Source organism: Pocillopora verrucosa, chromosome 7 (assembly GCF_036669915.1).
Source record: "Pocillopora verrucosa isolate sample1 chromosome 7, ASM3666991v2, whole genome shotgun sequence".
In the NCBI taxonomy this organism is placed as follows: domain Eukaryota; kingdom Metazoa; phylum Cnidaria; class Anthozoa; order Scleractinia; family Pocilloporidae; genus Pocillopora; species Pocillopora verrucosa.
In genome coordinates this window covers 969705-992074 of record NC_089318.1, presented here as the reverse complement: position 1 = coordinate 992074, position 22370 = coordinate 969705, and the positions used below count along the sequence as shown (strand labels likewise).

At 36.3% G+C, this 22370-nt stretch overlaps 2 protein-coding genes across 2 annotated transcripts; one reads left to right on the top strand and one right to left on the bottom strand.

Annotated features, from left to right (window-relative positions):
- Positions 1–418: 418 nt before the first annotated feature.
- LOC131775598 (DNA polymerase alpha subunit B) lies at positions 419–8494 on the bottom strand. Its single transcript, XM_059091710.2, has 18 exons — positions 8237–8494; positions 7994–8121; positions 7150–7238; positions 6180–6234; positions 5806–5921; positions 5000–5199; positions 4736–4824; positions 4370–4525; positions 4219–4281; positions 3798–3864; positions 2981–3099; positions 2833–2871; positions 2548–2621; positions 2212–2326; positions 1778–1884; positions 1558–1617; positions 1239–1365; positions 419–582 (listed from the first exon to the last, which is right to left on the bottom strand). The coding sequence occupies exons 1-18, from the start codon at positions 8313–8315 to the stop codon at positions 424–426; spliced, it is 1842 nt and encodes a 613-aa protein (XP_058947693.2). The 5' UTR covers positions 8316–8494; the 3' UTR covers positions 419–423.
- Positions 8417–21645, top strand: LOC131775587 (alpha-actinin-like). Its single transcript, XM_059091704.2, has 27 exons — positions 8417–8603; positions 8749–8983; positions 9074–9160; positions 9252–9339; positions 9499–9577; positions 10901–10982; positions 11099–11184; positions 11902–11994; positions 12222–12296; positions 12446–12601; positions 13063–13139; positions 13938–14067; positions 14272–14363; positions 14674–14719; positions 15050–15112; positions 15351–15413; positions 16036–16113; positions 16383–16520; positions 17245–17329; positions 17558–17673; positions 18036–18119; positions 18606–18659; positions 18855–18923; positions 19184–19261; positions 19583–19663; positions 20061–20219; positions 20603–21645. Exons 1-27 carry the CDS (start codon positions 8508–8510, stop codon positions 20759–20761), a joined length of 2649 nt encoding a protein of 882 aa, XP_058947687.1. The 5' UTR covers positions 8417–8507; the 3' UTR covers positions 20762–21645.
- The last annotated feature ends 725 nt before the right edge of the window (positions 21646–22370 follow it).

Genomic DNA, 22370 nt, shown 5'->3' with positions numbered 1-22370 from the left:
ATTATGTTTGAGAAGTGAGGGGTCCACAGTTTACATTAAAAAAAGGCAGAAGAGATATTCTCTCTGATGACCCTCATAACCATTGACCTCAATCTTGTTTTTAGAGTTTTGAAAAATTCATAACATATTACATTGACTCAGTAAAATACAACACTCTTACAGGAGTCCAACAATCTATCTTACATTGGACATTGATGCTAAAAAAGTAATTGTTTTCTCATCTCCATCAAATCACAAGTGCAAGTATAGGATAGAAAAGGGTATATATTGAACTATCAATGTCGTATTGAAGTTTACAAATGTTTCAAGCACAGCTACCACTAGGGACAGAGGTACTTTTGGCAAACCAACATGTTCTTGCACTGCACTGCACTATGAGAATGAACAGCTGTGAATTTCAATATTTTTTCACCATACAAAGAGTTATATCCTTATGACTTGGGCCACAGAACTTTGCAAAATGTGAGATGTTGTCTTTTCAAAATGATGTTGTGAAGGTTTCACACTAACTTTAGCATAAGTACCACCAACAAGACCCTTAGCAAGTCGACCTGGGTTCACACACAAACACCCAAGAATATCCTGTAGTGATATACAAAGTAAAATGTTAGCAGCTACCTAAGTATTCGTGCTGGATCATGTGCACTAACAGTAACCACCCTCAACATAGGATTATTTAATAGTGAGGTGAAATTAAGATTGATCAATATGTAAGTCAGTGATCAGCCAACAATCTTAGGATGGTGGGCCAATGTTTGATTGATAGTTGAACCTCACTCAACCAATAGTATTACACCTTGGTTGACATCTCAACTGAGACATCAACTGACAACAGCCAAGAGTGGGTTGACTATGGGTGAAACATCAGTTGGAAACTCCTATTTTTTATTCCTCCTTGGATTATTTTGGTTTCCATAAGGAGAACTGACTAGGAAGATTGCCACCCTTTATGGATGGGAGGCTAATCCCTTGCTAGTGCCCCCCCCCCTTCCCCAACCTTCATCCACTCTCTCCTGGGGGTGAGGGGGGGACCAGAGGAGTGAAGTGTTTTACTAAAGAACAAAGAACACACCAAGAGAACCAGCCTGGATTTCAAGTTCAGTTAGCAAACTGTTTAGCCCCTGCCTCTCCCTTCTTGCCTATACTCCCCACTAATCTCATCCAAACAATTAGAAGCGGATAGAGGAATTCCCACAGGCTTATGTACTAAACATCTGATCATTAGGCAAAAATTTTACCTTTGCAAAGTATCGCAAGTCTGATGGCAGGATCAAGATGTCAGGATTGTAAGGGAATATGGCTTGCTTTTCAAACTGCTCATAGTCCAGATTTACATCCTCTGCTGGTGGATGCAAGGGGTAGTAACTGCAAACAAAACATTTTCAACAATTTTTGGATTAATCTAGAAAAAGGGAAGGACAATATTTTGACAATTTTCAGTGATGAGTTTGTGCTGAAAACAGTAGTCACTTCCAATTATTACAGACTTGCTCTTGTAATGTTTGCTCTTCACTTTCCATATTACTAAATTAATTTATGTCATAATATTTCATAAACCTGTGCTGGTAAAGAATGTGTCTCACAAGACGACCAAGTCTGTCAGAGGAGCCGGGTGGACTGAAGCAAACAAAAAATTAGGAAACAAACCAGTGAAGGTACACGAAGGAAATATTTTAAATGTAATTTAAGATATTATGAAAAATTATATCAAGAGGTTGTTTGGTGATAAATAAAATAATGAAAATATTGATATGAGTATTCTAGACTATTTCATTACCAAACTGTCTCTTCACTACCCAGATGCAATAAAACATCCATGGATGAAAGACCAATGGTCACATTGTTGACCACAAGGGTACATGGATCTGGCACAAAATGAATTCGCTGTAAGAGATCAAAACAACAATGCAGGTGAAAAGTATGTGGAAGTGCAGGTTGTGTCTTCTCTATTTCTTGTGACACAAGTAGTTGCATACTACAACAACTACTTACAATTACTACTTAACCCTTTACTCCCTAATATCAGTATGTTTATTCTCCATACACTTCTCTATAAACTTCCTAATGTGCTGACAAGGAGAATTTGTGTGATAATCAAGAGCTTCTTTAGTTGTTGATCATTTCCCTTATTTTCGTAACCTAAGGAGTGCTTCAGGGGTGATACTGCAAGTAGGGTTAAGTTACACAGCCAGATATAACTAATGGGCATACCTCTGTTGTACTGGATTCTGAGATGTCAATTTTAGTACTGAAGGGTGGTTGGGGATAAACAAAATGGTGATGAATGTCTCGATATGATGGTACAAAGATAACCACAGTGGAAAGCCTGAAAAGGAAAAAAAGCATATTGTTTAAGGAATTGTTTTTAAAACTCATTTGAAAACTTATCAGGAGAATTATTGACCCAGCAAGTACTCTCATCAGGCTGATCTGGTGACAGTTTTGTTGAAAATAACTTTATTGTAATAAGTTTCACAAGAATATCAAGAAAAGTAAATTAAAGTGTTAACAAGACAGGGTTTACTATAAAATTTATTGATTACTTACTTCTCAGTAGCTTTGATTATCTGCTGCACTTGGCGATCGAATATTTCTTCAAATGGTTCCTCTAAATCACCATTCTGCAAATTGCAGAAATCCCTTTCATTAGAAAGAGCTAAACAGTTGTTATACCACCCATATGGGAATTTGGAAGCTAATCTTATCATGTATTTAGTACTAAAACCAAATTTCAAATTCAAATGAGTTTACATTACTATTAATCACAACAACCTGCATTTACCCTAAAAGTTTAGAACAGAATATAAACAAGAAGTGTTGCAGTTTACTTACAATAATCTGTTCGTGTTTGCTATCAACAAATGGTCCAAGCTAGGAAGAAAAGAAAGTAGAAAGAGCAATTACTTAAGAAAAGTAATTCATAAAACTGTGGTTCAAAGATCATTCTGAAAAGGGAACCAATTTGATGATCTGTGTTTACCAAAATAAGAAGATCTGGCTTGTCATTTTGAACTGTTTTTATTAGATCAGCAAGGGGCTCATAAAGTAGACTGTCTGAAGTCGTAAAGGGGCCAGCAGCTACTAACATCAAAAAAGGTTCTGCAAAAAAAAAAAAACCAACAATCATTGTATGGTGGCCTATTTGTTGTAAGTAGATGTAGTCAGAAAAACACAGTGTAAGGCTCTCTATAACATGTTTTAACCCCTTAATTTCCCAAGATCTGATTGTTAATTCTCCTCTTGAGCTTTTACACATATCCCTGTCAATTAGTTATGAGAACTTGGTGTTAGATTGAAGAAAAAACTCTGCTTGATAAGTTAGAGTAGTCTCACTACCTTTTTTTTCTGGATAATGTATAGATGTTGCAGGAAGAGATTACATGTTGATCACTTCTGGAAGTTCAAGGGTTAAAGAAACTCTTGGGCAGCAGAGTAAATCCTATAACCTGCATCTACTTAACAAATAGATTCCAAGTTGCTGTGTGTCTGTTCAGTAATAGATCACAGATGACATCAAAATGTGGTAAGAACAAAAAAGTGGCATATGAGGCGCAGCCGAGTGTGTCACTGATGTTCTTACCACATTTTGACATCCTCTGTGATCTATTACTGAACAGAAGCACGGCAACTTGGAATCTATTTGTTTTATATAATAAAGAATTTTAAAAAGTTTTAATGATGACGTCATCTATACGTCAGTCCTCCTATAGATCATAAGTGAGAACCAATCAGAATGCGTGCATAACTGAGCTTATTATATAAACTTACATAGATCAGTAGCTGAAAGCAAGAATTACCTGAGGACATGTCTTCTGAATCTGGCTCCACATTGTCTGATGATGAGCGGAAAGGAAGCTGAACTCCCTAAAAGCAAAGTCAAACAATAATACTGGTTTAAAACTGTTCAGTTCATGTTTGAACTAATTTCTATAATTCCTACCCTTCAGATAAGAACCAAATTAAATTTTTCCATAGAGTTGAATCTTTAGGAAAAGAAGAACAAGTAACTTCCAATTGACCACAAATAAGCAAGGACATAGCAACCATAATTCCAGTCAAGCTACAGAAACTTTGATCTCAGCTGAGAGATGCCTCTAGACCCTTGAATCTATAACTCTTAGGGTTCACTTGTCTTCATCCCAGCAGCCTAATCATCGGCCATCATTATGACTATAAAACAATGTGAAACTTTTAAATGGATGAATTTCATTGACTTACTGTACAAATTTTATTGACAACTAATTTTTGCCCAGTGCTGTTTAATCCTTGAGTGGCAATAACCTGAAAAGTAAATTAATAATAATAATACTGTTCAATTATTGTTTATTTCATAATGAAGGTGAACAGATAAGATGAAAGACACAGTTACCTGGCCAGGAAAAACTGTAAACTGCCGCAGTTCAGAAAGGTCCAACTTAATTCGTTGTCCTGATGAAATTTCCTGAGAACCCTCAAGTATTACAGACTGTGCATTCAATTTGCCATTGGAATCACAGCAAACACGACCAATGACAGAAACTTCTTCCTAAATTGAAAAAAAAAAGGGTAGATATATATTTGTTAAGAAACAATCCACTTTTATACATATATCTTATATAAATTGTTTAAATTACCTTCAACAATACCATTACAAGAGAAAAAAAAACAATCTTTCAACCACAATCCATGTATGGTGTGCTGTTTCCAGTTTTATCATGTATTAAAAGGTTGTAACTCTGTATCTCTAAAGAAGTACCTGAGTTGGAATACTAAGACTTGAGAATTCCTCAATGCCTAAACTTTCCTGTAATTTTTCTGCCATGTCATCTATGAGGTCACTTAGTACTAAAAGGAAAATACAGGTTAATTTTACTACTGATGCAAAAGAGAGAAAAACAAAAGAATAGAAGAAACTAACAACAAATTTGTAATTAAATTATTTTAACATTTTCCAAAGCTTACTCAAGATCTATCTTACCAGTCTTACTGAAATATTAGAAGTCAGCATAAAAAGACATACCAGCTGCCTTATCAGCCTGTTTATGAAACATGTATTTGAAGTCATCAAAAGCCTCTTTCTGATCTGCACACTGCACTGTAAGATGTGATGCTGGTAAATGCTGCTGAAAGATTCGTTGTGGATTATCTCCACTGGGATTAAAGGAGCACACAACTTCTCCTGAGTTGCTACGGGAGCCATACTTAACACTGGGTGTAGCACTATAAAACAATATAAAACATTTGTTTTTTTCATAAATGAGGACGACGTAAATAAGCAAAAGAAATTGATCCATCACAGCTTGTTTATCTCAAGTTATTTCATGAGAAATTATTCTGTATGCTCTATCAGTTAAAAAATATTGAAGCTATAAAAGATACTTTTAAAAAATCAGTCATATTAAAAAGAAAAAATATATTTAAATTCCAAATATCAAGTTCAAATTATGTAATTTTATTATAATTATGCAAAAAATGATTAACATAATTTTGATCAGAATAGTTTCCTGAACAGGCTCCTAAAGCAAATTCAAGTTTTTACTAATGTGTCAGTACAGGTAAGTATACTTCTGTGCAAGGTCAAAGTGTCAGTTGATGCCCCACTGCTAATTGGCAATCAAGTTACAAATAGGTTGGTGGACACATGTTAATTAGTCACTTAGTCCTCTCCATGTATCTTTGCAAATAAGGCCTTGGCCAGAGATTACCATTGATTTCTGTCAGTTGCCAGTTGGTCAAGGTGTCTCTATGTTCCCCAAGAACACATGACAATGAGGTTAACCCAAATGAGTGATATATCTTTTATTCCTACCTCCTACACACAATTACCTGGCAGGAGAAAAACTAGCTGGTGATAAAGGAGTTGTCCCAGGACTCCAACCAACAGATGCATGTCTTTTTTTGATTGCTGCTTCAGGAGTTGTATGAGGTCTTTTCATTGATCCCTGAAATCAGACAATTTAAACCAAAAGTGTTTGTTGTGGTTAAACAGAAGTAGATTGATTATAATTGGGTGACTGAGAACTATCAGAGAAATGTCACTCAATGCTGGAGGTAACCTGTGACAGACAGACATCCTTTAATACTTAATTTTTTTTCCAAAATGACACCAAAATGATCAAAACTGAGCTGAAACCAACTCAATAAGAGCAGCCATGCAAGTTAGTCTAATTCACAGAGATAAACAGAACAGAGCCCAATACCTTGTTTCCAGGGGTTTGGTAGCATTCATACAAATCTTCACCCTCCGCATTTATACTGTGTATACTTGTCAAGGTCTGATGCAATGTTTGTTTTGTATGAATAAAGGAATATTGTCAAAACCTGGGCTTTAAAACCACTTGGTATACAAGACTGACAGTAAGATATATTAAAGGTCACATGGCAACCAGGTGGATAACCAGACATGGTTTGATGCTAATCTGGTTTACAGATTTAATGAATGTAACCAAAGAAGTTACAATTTATAGACCCAACGTTTTGACACTCCTGTCTAGTACCTTCATAGAGGGTGATCTAAATGCTGCAACAAGAGGTTCTGGTGGTAACACCGATTAGTGGTGATAATTTTAGACTTATCCCACCCAATTGTATGGTTAGTTAGGCATGTGTGCTCCGACAAAGCTGAATCTTCTTTTTTGCAAAAGAAAACCACTTTTCAATTTGTTGTCAGTCATTGCAAAGAATAGAATAAAAGGCATTGGTTTGTTGTTCTTTCATGACAGGATCCTTAGGTTTGGCAAAAATATGCCCCAAAGTCTGAAAAGGTTTTTGAACAACTTTAAAGTTGTGGCTGTTCAAAATTCTCTTGATGGGTTCCGTAACACCCTGAATGTAAGGAATAACAGCAAAACCAGTAGCTGGTTCTCTTTCATCAGGAGTGCTACTAGTTGGAACTGGTTCTCAGCAGTTATGGAGAAAAGTTTTTGTATAGCATTTGCCTGTAAGACATTAGAAACATAGTTCCTCTCCTCAGCCTTCGAATTGACTGAAGATGGTAGACAGTCAGCCCTTCTGAATAAAGTTTTGACAACAGACTTTCTTATGGCAAAATAGGGTGGTGAAAACTGACAGACCAATAGTATCTAAGGTGATTTGTCACTAGAGAATTATCAGGTTGTAATAAAAGCAATCTCAATAATGATCACAATATTGTGGCAAATTAAAAGATACAGGTCATCTATGTTATCCTTGTTATACAGTGCAGGCTTGGTCTCTTCCACTTTAATGTTCAACTGCCTCTGTGGTTTCTTGGCTTTATACTGCAATTGAAAATACAGACACAAGAAAACATTAGGAATTATTTCGATGAAAAAAACAGAAAACTAGCAAATATTGTTTAATGAAAGGGATTCTTAGAAACTGAACCTTACATACTAAAGAATTAAAGACTTTGCAGGCCCAAAATTCTTCATGTATACAGTAGCTTTGTCAACAACTGACCTTGAATTTGATTGATTCCAGGGAAACTGTGCTTGGAATTCCTTACCCCATTTCTCCAATCAACATATATGTCTAACACATCTGAGACTGGTCACCAGCTTAGAGAATGTCAATTAACCCTTTATGCCCTAACATCAGTATCTATATTCTCCAAACTTTTCTCTATAGTCATTTCTTTAGGTTCTGACAAGGAGAATTCCTAAAACAATCAAAGCTTCTACGCTTGGCAATCATTTCTTTATTTTTATGATCTCCCTGAATGATTCAGCAGTGTTACTGTGAGGAGAAATTAGATTCTGGTCACTCTTAAAGTTTGAAGGGTTAATTCCAAACTGTGCAAACAGTTGAAACTGAATACAGAGTGCTAACATCTAACATTTATCTTTACTAAAGAATCATATTATTTTTCCTGAAATTTGAAGCAAATTTACGCTGTTAAAATTCTTCAGATTACAATATTTTTCAATCTTGGAAAAAATTTTGCCTACGAACGACGAAAAAATATTGTACCTATAACCTGGCTACAACTAATGTTTTCCCAACAACCAAAGTTACAAACTAAATGAGTCTTTACCTTTCTTTCAAAATTTTCCAAAGTTGAAAGATCAGGTTCATGAGTAGATGAAATAGATGTCACATAGGCGATCCATTCCTCAACTAACTCGGAGGCACTCAAATGGTACAAGACGCAAAGTTCCTTCACTAATGTGCGCAAAAAAAAACAATATATCAGAAGATTTCATTTCTGATTAACTATTGGTAAGAGTTCCACCTCATGGATGGAAAAGGGTATCATTATTTTATACTAACTACCTACATTTATCTAGTACAGAGAGATCATCTATGGAGACAGAAAACTCCTCAAATTCTCGCTCGATTTCCACATCAGTCACCATGTTGGATTTCTTCCTTGCTGGTGTTTGGCGCCAATCTTTACGTATACTTCATTACGAGGCTGACCGTGAGCGATCGACTTAGAGCTGGGAATGAACGCTTTGGTCGTTATTCGATAAGAAATCGAACCAAACTTAGAGCTTCGAATTACGAGTGAAACATTATCATTCAAGTAGCAACTTTGTTGGTTCGCGATGGCGTCTGATGAACCAGAAATTTATGGCTACTACTACGACAATGAGGAAGATAGAGGGTTGCTTGATCCTGCCTGGGAAAGACAACAAAAAAAGGTACGTTAATAGCTATAAGCTGCAGTACCGTGACAAAGCAACAGCGAGTGCATGATTTACTTGTTCCCATCCTTACGGAAACTATTCTAATTTTTAACATCTTATATATCCCAAGATCCATTTATTTCTTTTATTTTGTACGCAGACGTTTACAGCCTGGTGCAATTCTCATCTTCGAAAAATTAACGTCCAAATTGACGAAATTGACCAAGACTTTAGCGATGGCTTGAAACTGATGGCTTTGCTAGAAGTAATATCAGGCGAAAGACTTCCTAAACCCGAGAAAGGACGGCTGCGATTTCATAAAATTTCCAATGTCAATAAAGCCCTAGACTTTGTGGCCAGCAAAGGAGTGAAACTAGTGTCGATTGGAGCTGAAGGTATGTTAGAGGTTGGCAGTATTATTGGGGGTGTTGTTCTCTAAGGAAACAAGCATGGACTCGTTCACCTATATACTATGTTTTTTTCAGAAATTGTGGATGGTAACTTAAAGATGATTTTAGGAATGATCTGGACGATAATTCTTCGGTTTGCGATCCAAGATATAGCAGTAGAAGGTAAAGCTTGGCAAATATCTACTGTTGATAACTTCCTAGTTTGCAAGAGTTTTTAACGTAATTGTCGTCTTTCCGTCTCATTTGTCGTTAGAATTGTCTGCAAAGGATGGCCTGCTGCTTTGGTGTCAGCGTAAAACTGCTCCATATAAAAATGTCAACGTGCAAAACTTTCACACAAGGTAGATTATTCGTATTGATTCGTAGCGATAGCTGCAATTGTATGCATGTGGTATTCGTGTTTATCTATATGTGTGTGTGCATATGTTATCTGATTCTTGCGGTGAGCGATTGTTCCGACAATAACTTAACTAACGCGAACACTATGGATTTTCTTGTAGTTTTAAAGATGGCTTGGCTTTTTGTGCTCTTATTCATCGTCATCGGCCGGACCTTATCGATTATAACTCCCTGAGCAAGGTAAGATGTTGTCACTAACCGGACACTCCGTTAGGTGCTTTGTACTTAGCAAAAAGTCGATGCTACGCGAAAACCGCAGGGTGTGTCGTATATTGGATCAATTGAATGTCATTTGAATGTCATGCGTGATCCAGTGCACTTTCGTGATCTCAGCTTTGTACAAGAGAACTAACAAACGATTTTGATTTTTATCGAGTGCCAATACGAGTGAAATTTTTTTAAACCTCAGTCAGGTTTAGTTGATGTTGCTACTTTATGCATGCATGCGTAACTACCTCTGTTTCCTGTCCAACACATATTGCCATTAAAGGAAAAGATCGTCACTATTGTCAAATGATATGTACCAGTTTTCCATATTTATATGGTTCAATAGCTCAGAGTTATTTTTAAAACCTGAAAGTCTAATTGCCATTTAAAAAAACATAATTGAACTTCACAGGTGGCTATGTAACTAGTTTATAAATATGTCTTACCACATTCTGGAAATTTTAGTGGAGTATCTTTTGAATTTGGTTTGATCATTCATGCACCAAAGAGCAATATTTTATGCAATGATATTCTATTTAGATCGAATTGTTTCATGCCTGTGTATGATTGAAACTTTGAAAATTAACAATTCTCTGGAGGCTTATGATGCTCAACAAAAAAAAATTAAATACCTCAAGCTTTGAATGATATATTGTTAGTACCTCTTGTAATTAGGAAAGCTGCCCTGGTGCCTTGAAATATTTGTTGTAATAAATTTATACCAAACTCAAAGACTATTTTAAAATTTTCTCCCTTTTGGCAAATATGCTGATCAAAACTTTATTCTTGTAGCACCTGTCTATCATTTTATTTAAATTCATTGTGTGCTATATCTTTCTTATTTGCATGAAATTTTAACAAACCAGTCAATAATGATGTGTCAGTTTTCTAGATATTTTTTCCCATCTTGACCAGAAGCAATTTTATCTAAAGAATGGGTTCTCAAAATACACAATTTTCACTTTCCCACATCTAAACTGAAATTATAAAGAGATGCTTTTACAGATCTGCTCTAGTCACTGAATTGAAAGTTGTATCATTCTGTTTCATTTTGGTGGATAAAGTTCGAGAAAGTTTGCTTTATAAAAGCTGTTTGGATGAAAGAAGGGTTAATCTTGAAAATTCAGCTCTCTGAATCCAATTCACTCTCACAGTAACTCTTTTTCTTGTTTTCTTATGCTAAAAAGAACACTCTTTAGAAAGAAGTGATTTGATTCACTCTAGGTACAGTTAGGAGCTTACCTGCTTGTCTGGTCCTGTTGTGACACATGACTCTTTCTACATTTTTATGATCAGGAGAGGCCTTTGGAAAACTTGAATTATGCCTTTGATGTTGCTGAGAAACATCTGGACATTCCCAAAATGCTTGACGCTGAAGGTAGGTTAGGCTATGACACTGCCAAGGATGATATGTTCTCGTCAGTATCCGTGGTGATACCAAAGAGCAAATAATGAAAAACCATTTATTTTTCTACTGTTCTTTCTTGTTGATAGACATGGTGAACACTGTAAAGCCTGATGAAAGAGCTGTGATGACTTATGTCTCATCCTATTACCATGCCTTTACCAGCTCTCAAAAGGTATCTGTGTGACTGAGGGTGTTAATCATTACTCAGCAGTAGCAGACCAGACAGGTTCATTCATGAAGAGGAGTTAATCATTGATGAGAAATTTCTCTCCAGATTAGTCAGTTCCAATTTTGTATCATTCCACTGTGGTAAAGGAATTTTTTTGTTAAACTTACCAGTATAGTAAGTTTAACAATATGCTGACCGATATTCTGTTGCCTGAACAATGCAAAACCTCTGGCGAAACAAATGAATAAACTTCAAAACTGGTTTTTTGTGTCTTTACAGTTTCGTACTTCACAGCTATGTAACATGATCATTTTGACCACATGCTAAATGAGACACTTTTTGGCTGCCAAATGGTACTTTCAATGTGCAAAGAAATGGTCAAGGAGAACTTGCTAGGCATTAAGGCCAATTATTTCAAATTTTAAATGCAGCTACCAACCAAAAAACCCCCAAAACATTTTGTCATAGGTACTTAGATCCCCTCACCCCTAAAAGGAACAAGTATCTAATTTCTCTTTACATAAACACTACTGAATGTAGCATTAAGGTTTTGAGAACAAAGGGAATTGTTATCTACTGAAGAAGCTAAAGTACCATGGGAAATGTATAAAGAACAGGACGGAGAATATGCACTCTGTTGTTGAGGATTAACAACAATTCATTTTGATGGTATTTATAATTGTCACTCAGTGCCATGTATTTTTTCCTTGTGATACACAGGCTGACACAGCAGCTAAGCGTATTGGTAAGGTTCTCAATATAAACAGAGATAACGAGAAGATGATGGAGGACTATGAAAAAGTTGCAAGTGATGTATGTATCCCAGATTTGTTTACTTGCCAACATGTGTTTTGGTTTAACTTGTATTTCACAGTCAGAATTTATAAATCTTGAAAATGAGGTAAGATGCCTCTTGAAGGGAGTGGTTTTTCTTGTAAAATCATGCATTGTGGTCTGTGATTTCTTTAATTAAAGGAGTGTTTTGAGCAGCCATGTGTACTTCAACTGTGAATGTTCCTCGTCTTATTTCTCATTTTTAGCTTCTTGACTGGATCAATAAAACCCTACCATGGCTGAAGGACAGATCAAGTGATGGGACACTGGGTGATATGCAGGTATTTAGGAGAGGTTTCAATTTTTTCCCTCTATTAACCTAATATTTTGAAAATAATGACATGTTGGAACAGGAATAATTAATCTTATGGAAATTTCTCTGTGGTTAAATTTAACAGTTTTAATAATCAGATTTGAATTCTATTTCCAGAAAAAGCTTGATGCTCTTCGTGTGTACCGAAGAAGTGAAAAGCCTCCCAGAGTAGAAGAAAAAGGCATGCTGGAGACAAATTTCAACACATTGCAGACCAAACTTCGCCTTGGAAATCGACCCGCATACCTCCCAACAGAAGGGAAAATGATCAGTGTAAGTCATAATGACCAGCTCACTCACTGGTGAATCAAACATTAAGGTTATGAGATTGAAGAGAATGATCACCAACTAAAAGTGATTTTTAAACAGATTCTCCTTGTCAGTACCAAGAGAAAGGTATAGAGAAGAGTATTGAGAATAGACATTCTGATGTTAAGAGGTATAGGGTTAAAAATAGATACAACTCAAAGACTAACTTATGTGCAACTTTATCAGATGATGTGCATTCTAACTTTGTGAGCCAAGAAAATATCACCATTCTCTAGGAATCGTTGGAGTAGCCTCTGACCATTACTTCCAAATATTTACATGTTTACCCAAATTTTAGTGAGCTAATAACAGTCAAGAACAAGCCAATAATAATAAGACATCTACTAATTATTACCTAACTATAGTACACACAGGGATTTTGCAGGAAACAAAATGATCATTAAATTCCTAATATGTACCTACAGGACATCAATCGTGCATGGGGAGACTTAGAAGGTGCAGAGAAAGATTTTGAAGATTGGTTGTTGAAGGAAATGAGAAGGTAAAAGTTTTGTGCACAGACTTTTTTAACACCTAGCTCATAAAAACTAAAGAAATGGCAAGGTAGCAAGTGAAAGCTCTGAAAGAAGAAAATAACTCCTGATGTATGGGTGATTGGCTGCTTTAATCCTGATTTAATGCAATGTACTGGTAATATTTTCAGCCATTTCCTTTTATATGCAAGGTAGAAATTTCAAATTACCATATTTAATCATATATAATATGTGCCCATGTATAATATGCACCCTGATTTTTGACCAAATTTTTCATTAAAAAAAGTTTTCACAGCGAAAAACACATTAATTCTTCCTACAACTGACGTTTCACAGTGGTAAGTTTCGTTGCCACTTTGAATTTCTGATCACTTGTGATTACAGTAATACGGTACGATTGTGATGTTTGTCTCTTCAGCTGTTTCTTAAATACTCTACTAAATTTATTCATGGATCAAAATTGAAAATATTTCATTGGTAGATTATTTGACTCAAGCTAATAAAGACCAATTACTACGAGGCTTTTGTTACTTTCTTAGTTGTGGTGGTGGATCAAAATTGAAAATGTTTCATGGGTAGATTATTTAACTCAAGCTAATAAAGACCAATTATTATTAGGCTTTTGTTACTTTTTTTGTTGTGTTTTTAACGTATGCAAATTAGGATGTGCTTGAAAAACAATAGAAACTGTGTATAATACGCACCACAATTTTGATGGTTATTTTTATAGAAAAAAGTGTGTATTATACATGGGTAAATATGGTATATTGAAATGATAACAATTTGATAAATTTTGTTCTGAAAAGGATGGAACGACTTGACCACTTGGCACAAAAGTTCAAACACAAATGCAATATTCACGAAGCTTGGACCAGTGGAAAAACTGACATGTTGAAGAAAGATGATTTTGAAAATGCTTCACTAGCTGACATTTTGGTAAATAAATTTTAATTTGTTTCAAACAGTACTTAAGGTCAGGTCGTAGAATGTCATTATCACTCTCATTATCTCCATTGCTGTCATTATCATTATCATTATCATTACTGTTATCACTGTTGGCATTATTTCTTTATTTCTTTGAAGAAGGCAGGGAATTGTAAAAATTAAGTGTGCTTACCTTTATGCATCGATATTTTTCAGGCTTTGAAGAAAAAGCATGAGGCATTTGAGAGTGATCTAGCAGCCCATCAAGACCGGGTGGAGCAAATAGTTGCAATTGCTCAGGAGCTTAAGTAAGTTTTAAGTTTTAAATGTTATTCTGGACAAATAAATTTTTATGGATCATCATCTTGTGAAAAAACAAATTAAATTGATTTTAGGATAATCTTTGACCCCTAGACTTGTGTCAGGGTAAAATTGTATCAATATAGGCTTCAAAATAGGATGCTTTGCATCATATTAAAATTTTTATCTCCCATAAAAAAATTAATTGAGTGCTTTAAAACACCATCCCTGGACTTAGCTCATTTGCTAATTTATTAGCTACCAAAGACAAGTACTTGGTGTAACTGTGATAAAAAATTAGTGTTTGATTGTTTTCAGTGCACTTGGATACAGTGGAGTAGCCTCTGTTAATGAAAGGTGCCAGGTATGTTCTAGTATTATAAAACAGTTTTCAACACTTGCTTTGGGGTTTCTTTGTCATTTATATGAAATTACTAAATAGCCACTCTCAAAATACAGTGACACAGGTTGCAATGAAGTAATAGCCAGGCTCACCATGGAGTTCCCAGTAACTCTTTGGCAGGCATACAACCTTGAAATTGAGAGGTTTATGTTTTGAATACTCCTGCACCTTAGATTTGAAAATTCCTCCATTCCCACTGCTTTGGTCACTGATTAAAAGTAAGAGTGTGTGCAAACATTTTACATATGCCTTGATTTAAGAATTGGATCTTTGTTTCACTTCTAATTGTAGCAAATCTGTGACGAGTGGAAAGACCTTGGACAGCTAACAGAAGATCGACGGAAAAAACTCGAGGTATGTTAAAAAGGCTGTTAGTGTTGATCAACTTTCCAACAAACTCACTGCAGGTAAAGAAAATGATTTAAAAGGGAATTTACCTTGACAAAAATTATTTAGAGGTAACAATGTGATCATTGATTGAATGACAGTTTGCCCTCAACATAAATTTATTTTTCCATTAATAAACTAATTAAAGTTCTTTATGCAGGTTATTGAAAGGGTTTGAATCAACTTTTTTACCTTTGTTCTCTAGGACCGTGAAAGAGACCTGGTACAACTGGACAATTTGCAGTTAGAGTTTGCTAAAAAAGCTGCGGTAAGAGACATTACTTTATTGCCAGCTTAACTATTTATCAGATATTAGCTGCTTTTATCATGAAATAAAAATTGTATACTCTAAATTAGCCCCTGTGCACTTTTTTCAAATTTATGCTACAATGGGGTTGGCTCAACTGAAGAGATGTGCTGATTTAGTTTTCCGAAACTATAGCCAGACAAAATGGTTGTTTGCTAATGCTGTTTACCAGCTGCATGCAAACAGCAACATAATTTGTGAATTAACCCCTTTAAATTTTGAAAATGACCAGTATTTAATTTCTCTTTACAGTGATACTGTTGAATCATTCATTACTATCATGAGAATAGACGAAATGATCACCAACCTAGGAATCTTTGATTTTTACACAAATTCTCCTTTTCAGTACCAAATTAAATGTATAGAGAAGAGTATTGAGAGTATGGATACTTTTATGATAGAGTGTATAGGTTGATATACAACACTGATCCTACAGTTTTCTTAGTGGCGCAGTTGATACTGGCAGTTTTATTTCCTAACCTTACAAGTTTGTTTACTAATCTTAGCCAGAAGTTGTATAGTTTTCTGTAGGTCTGATTTTATCTCACAAATGCATCTCTTTTTTTCGGTTTTTTTTTTTAAGCCATTCAACAACTGGCTTGAAAGTGCACGAGAAGATTTAATGGACATGTTCAGTGTGCATACAGTGGAGGAAGTTGTGGTAAGATAAATCTTAATTCTAACTTAAAGGTTGGAGACCAGGTGCTGTTTAAAAACCGGTGGCCAATAAGAAGTTTCTCCTTTCAATATCAATATGTTTTCAAGTAGAAAGATGATGTGAGGAAAGGTGAAAATCTTAACCAGGAGATGTTGTGGGATTAAACTCTAAATTCTCTGAGCTTAAATTATAAGAAGTGTAAGAGAGACAGTGTGGAAAATTGTTATCAAGATCTTAGGATAAACAGACAACTGCATTTTGGTTTCTGATAGGAATTGCAAGATGCCCACAAGTACTTCAAGGACAACATGCCAGCTGCGTCAGATGAGTATAACTCCATTATGAAGTTAGGTGAAGACATTGAGAGACTGACTGATCAGGAAAACCCCTACACCAGCCTTACTAAACAGGTAACAATTCGGTTTTGCGTCGGTAATGTAATTTTGGAGTGTCACAGACCAAGTACTATTAGTAAAATAACAATATCACCCTGGTGTGTATTCAGTAGCTTTCACTTACCGTTGACCTTTTCATCATCTTTTTCCCCAGCAAATTAATCGGCACTTGTATCTTGAGAGGGCCTGACCATTTTTATTCAATTAAACGCTGCTCTCGAATAAACGCCGCATTTTAGAGCAAAAATATTCATTAAAGCCGTCCTCGAATAAACGTCGCATCATCATGCGGCTTTTATTCGAATGATAGACTCAAAAAGCACACAGCGATCATTGCTTCGATCGCAGTTGGAAATTTTTAGTGGACCAGACACAGATCCTTTTGAATGTACCAGTTCTGATGTCCAGAAAGCATATCCGCCACAAGATCTTTATTCACTTTATGTATTGCAGTAGTACTAACATGCAAATTGTGAAATTAAGAGCAAGATAAAAAATGACTTTTTAAACAAGCACTAAAACATGTTTCTGCTCTTTACAATCAAAATGGTCAGTTACCATACTATTGTTTGGACTTTGAACAAATGCTGCCCTCGAATAAACGCCGCCCTCGAATCACAAAAAATATAATGAACGCCGCGGCGCTTAATCGAATAATAACGGTATTGCCTTGAGTATGCCTCTGAACAAGTTTAGGAATGCTGTAAAAATCAATTATCTTTGTTTTTCTCTTTGAAAGGAAATCATGCTTGCATGGAGTGAGGTCAAAACTCTGGTACCAAAGAGAGACGAGCTGCTTGAAAATGAGAAGGAAAGACAAGAACGTATCTTTCACTAAATTTCAGAAATGACTTTTCCATTTTTTTTCTTTAAATGGACGATATTTTCCGAACTTCTTGTCTTTGAAACTGTTTTACTCAAAGTGCTAAATTTTTGAAGTGAAAATTTCGCGGTAAGGAAAGTGTTACGGAGGGGAGCTCGAGCAGAAGCCGTTTCTTATAATCGCAAATAACAATTTACTTCGGAAAGATATATTCCTTAACAGACGAAAGGAAACGAGAGACTTCGGTTGGAGTTTGCACAAAAGGCTAATCAAATCGGACCATGGATCAAACGGAACGAGGAGGAGTTACGGTCGATTACTTTGACATCCAATGGACCTTTGGAGGTATGTTGTTGCATCGCCATGGCAGTAGTAGGCTTTGTATTCTGAAGCGATCATAATAATGAAGTTCATAACATTTGGCAAAATGACAATGGAGCATAGTCATCCAGTGGGAGCTTATAGGGCTCTAATGGTCGTTGGTCATTGTCAAAAACGCACCCTCACGTAGTATCTTAAAGTTCTCGCGTTGTTTTTTTAGCGGCTGTTCCTCCGCAGCCCTAAGAGTGGGGGCGGTATTCTAACAGGGGGCTGGCAGAACACAGTGGGAGCCAAAGGACACCCCCCTGGCATCCACTTTCCATTCCATTAATGTGGGTAGTAATGAATACAAAAGCTCATGGTATTGTTATCATAACCAATAACAGGAACAACTGCAAGCTATACAAGCACTCGAAAGAGATGTTACCAGCCACAAGCCTCAAATGGATGAGTTAGAATTGGTTAACCAGGTAAGAACACAACAGCATGAAACACAACAGCATGAGTAAATTAAAAAAGAAAAAAAAAAGATTTTACCTAAGACCTTACAGAACGCTCGTCTCTCCTCCCGCGGGAAGATTTGAGACGAGTCGAGGAGAGGTTTGCTGGGGTCTGGCACTAATATCATCAGTGCTAGACTGCTTGTAGAATTCTTTTCGGTTCACGTTGCTCGAGCCCACTTGTTTGGAACCATGTTCTGTGACTTGCAAACCACTCTTCAACTCAAAGCAGAAAAATATTTGCTCGATTAAAAAAAAGGCAAAAGATACATTAATTTGCCGGAAAGGAACATGTGATTGAGGAAGTGAATGCCTCTTTGTATTACTTTAGATAAAGGAGGGGTTAACACTCTTATTTACAAAAACGGCGTTCTCTTTTCAAAAGGGTAAGATTTCGCCTTTCCGTCTTAAGCCTTGAAAACTATTAAATTTTTGAAAACGTTCTTATATTTACAGGATGTTCAAGAAGCTTTGATCTTTGAGAACCCCCATACAGAGTACACTATGGAAGTAAGCATGATCGATGAATTTCTTTCTAGCAGTAATTATAACTAGAGAACCAATAGGGTCTCTGTTGCTATAACCAAGCTATGTCTACCAGTAATGTCAAGTGATGGACTAGCGCATTTCAAGTGACTGCCATAAACCATGATTGGTTAAAGCTTGAATGAATAAATAACTATGAATTTCTATCTTTTTATGCAGGCCCTTCGGGTTAACTGGGAGCAGCTGCTAACCGCCATCGCTAGAAACATCAATGAAGTTGAAAATCAGGTTGGAATTCAGTTAAACGTTCATTGGATGAATAATTGAAAATATTGTGAAGCTGACATCGTGGATAAATCGATTGACAATGTCTTTTGCAGTTCGTTTCGCCTCCTGATTGACTTTTGATAGCTTTGTTTGACTTAGTTTTGGTTAAGGTAACAATTGAGGACAGCAAAGGGAAAATCTGCTTCCTTTTCTCTGCCATTTCTATTAAAAAGAGTGTGTTTCCAAAACTTTGTTTAGGCAAAGTGTTTTTGTATTCGCAGATTCTAACAAGGGATTCCAAAGGTCTCTCAGAAGAACAGATGAAAGAATTCAGAAATTCATTCAACTTTTTCGATAAGGTTTGCCATACTTTGATACTGGAGAGATAGGATCATAGCTTATTGCACTATCCCTTTGGTATGCGTTTGTAGTTAGTCTAGTGTGTGCGCGCTATGTAAACCAACACCGTGATGTGACATCACGTTTCATGGATATTTACATGCACATTAGTCCAAGAAATTTTTGCACAACTGAAATAGTAAAGAAATAGTAGGCGAATGTAATGAAAGTTGTCGGTGGTATATTATGAAATCAAAGGTTACATTCTAAATATTATTTCGTCGTATTTTTATCGCGTTAACTTTTGTTTTGTTTTCTGTTTGTTTGTTTGTTTTTTTTAGGATGAAAATTCGCGACTTGAGCCTCATGAATTTAGACAGTGCTTGGTCAGTTTAGGACACTCGCTTCCTGAAGGAGATAAGGTTTGTGAACGTGCTTGACACACACACACGCTTTTCACTTACAGCACAGCTCTGATTTTAACGCTCAAAACACCACTTGAATGGTGGGTATTACCTCGCGGACTTTATCTGATCCGAGATGCGAACAGCTTTTCAAGGCGAGGTAAAATCTTAGCTTTTAGGGCGCAGCTTAGCAAAACCAATGCAAAACGAAGCGCACAGAGCGTATCAGAGCAATGTGAACGCAAGTGAGAGCCACAGAGCTACAAGGACCAGTTAACACTAGAATTAATGCGATACATTTTGCTCATGGTTGTGAACAGGAAAAAAAAACATGGAGTGCGTATTATTTGAATAATTGATATTCTATTATATCTTATATATTATGTTTATATTATTAATTTATTAAATCCCACAGGGTGACGTGGAGTTCAATCGACTCATGACAATTGTAGATCCAAACAACACAGGTTTCGTGACTTTCCAAGCATTCCTTGACTTCATGACGCGTGAAGTAGCTGATACGGATACCGCTGAACAAGTCATGGAGTCATTCAGAATCCTTGCTGGGGACAAGGTGACTCTCTATCTCTCATGATATTATTTTACATTTACGTCCCTTGTCTCATTTTCTGCTTGGTTTATGTCGTCGGTGGTTGAACAGCTTCTTGTTCGTATTTTACTTTATTTGTCGCGGAAAAATTTTAACCCTTCAATCCTAGAGTCTAATTTAGAGTCTGTGACTAGAGTCTAATTTCTCCTCACAATATCACCTCTGACTTAAATATTAAGGTGACGAGAATATAGGAAATGATAACCCACTAAAAAAGCTCTTGATTGTTAAACAAATGCATACTGATGATAGGGTGTAAAGGCTAATGACTAAAAGTGAACAATCAGTTCCTGTTTCTGCTCGCGTTCGTGAAAATGTTAATACATATATTTTTTGTTCTGTTACAGCCGTTTATCACTACAGAAGAACTGAGACGCGAATTGCCACCGGATCAAGCTGAGTATTGTATTGCTCGAATGGCTCCTTATGAGGGACCTGACGCTGTGCCAGGTGCTTTGGACTACATGTCCTTCTCCACAGCACTCTATGGCGAAAGTGATTTGTAAACACTTTTATGGTATTGTAATGTGAGGGTGGTGTTACTGGGGCCAGTCTGGGGTGACTGTAGCCTTTCAGTTTGTTTGTAGTTTCCAGACAGTATGCTTGTGTCTTCTATACTCTGTGTAGAGAAAAGAGGTTGGAAAGGATAAGAATGACATTGAGGGCAAACGTCAAAACTCAATTTTCTTGCTGTCTCCTTGCAGCCGTTTTTATTCAGAAGTAACAATACTTCCATAAACTATGAATAAGAGATTTTTTAAACTACATGCTTGATTTAAGAAGTAATCGAATTCTGTGTAAAACGAGAGTTAAGTTTTGCCGTTTGCCGTTTGCCGTAACCGTAAACTTAACAATTAAATACACTAAAGGCAGTTCGTAATACTTTGTATGGAACCTTCGCTCATATTTTGGACAGAAAACTTTGACGAATTTTGAACGTTGAAGAACACTTCAAATGTAGATCGAAATATATATTTTGGTGAACTAGAGCATGTTAAAGTAAGGTACAATTGGCTGCTTCGGTCTGCTGCTTGTTTTTCCTTTCAGTTTTGGATTTTTCGGACTTCAGACTGAATTGCGTTGAATGAAAAGCTTTTTCTGGCGATGAATATCGGTAGCAGGGGTCGAAGTCCCGTTTTATGGTATTCTACATTTCTACATTCAGCTATTTTTTGTCGAGTGGTTTATCACCCATCAGCTTATTACTAGAAACTAAAGAATTCATTTTAATTTCTGGCCCAATTCATAAGGAAATGCCACGCAAGATAAATGTAGAATAGGTATCAATTGTTCTTCTCTTCTATCGAGTAGTGTGTGTAGGCAGCTGTCAGTATTTTGATTACCTAACTGTATTAAACTGCAGTGATGAATATAAATTTATATAAACTTACTATGTGTCTGTTGATTTTTGACTGCCGTTACGTCAATTCGTTTCCAAGGTCTTGTCTTTACCCTGAAACACTACCTACCCCAACCCCCAACCCCTCGAATAAAACGATGGTTAAGACTTAAGACTTCTCAACGCTTGTCTCTTTTTCAACCTCCCTATGATTGTAAAGCAATGGTCCTATCCGGGAGCCCCCTAAGGGTCCCTTAGCGAAGACATGCCATTGGTCTCATCAAGGAGCCCCCTAAGGGTCCTATAGCGGAGACTTACCAATGGTCCCAACCAGCATCCCCCCTAAGGGTCTCATAGCTGAAACGAAAATAAATATCAACCTGCAAAAGGGTAAGCAGATCCCAAGTGTCATTAAAAAAATCTGTAAAACGTCTTAAGATTTACATTTTTAAATCCCTAGAAGAACGGTGAGCGCACACTCCATAAATGGTTAAACCAACGCCTATCATATTATTTATTTTAAGTATCAAAGTTAAGCCTCAAAGTTAAAGTATGTACTTCGTCACGAAAACCTTACCCCTGAAATATCAATCCCGGAGAGAACAAAAATGATTTCCCCCTACAGTGTCGATACATTTTAAGCCCGAAGGAGAGGAGAAGTAAAAATATAAAAGCATTGGGATAAAGTTTGATTTAGCACCAAACTCTCATGACCAAAATTGTAAGAAATGTATGGCAGGCAGTATGGAGTTTTTACTTTGAATGTTGGGTTTCAT

Bases quoted from the DNA above. Each gene is read 5' to 3' on its own strand.
- LOC131775598 (XM_059091710.2), bottom strand. From the start codon at position 8,315: ATGGTGACTGATGTGGAAATCGAGCGAGAATTTGAGGAGTTTTCTGTC. The intron at 8,122-8,236 runs GTAGGTAGTTAG...TGCGCACATTAG, and splicing joins TCTCTCTGTACTAGATAAAT to TGAAGGAACTTTGCGTCTTG. The intron at 1,618-1,777 runs GTAATGAAATAG...TGTTTGCTTCAG, and splicing joins GGTAGTGAAGAGACAGTTTG to TCCACCCGGCTCCTCTGACA.
- LOC131775587 (XM_059091704.2), top strand. From the start codon at position 8,508: ATGGCGTCTGATGAACCAGAAATTTATGGCTACTACTACGACAATGAG. The intron at 14,720-15,049 runs GTATGTTCTAGT...TTCTAATTGTAG, and splicing joins CTGTTAATGAAAGGTGCCAG to CAAATCTGTGACGAGTGGAA. The intron at 19,664-20,060 runs GTTTGTGAACGT...TAAATCCCACAG, and splicing joins CGCTTCCTGAAGGAGATAAG to GGTGACGTGGAGTTCAATCG.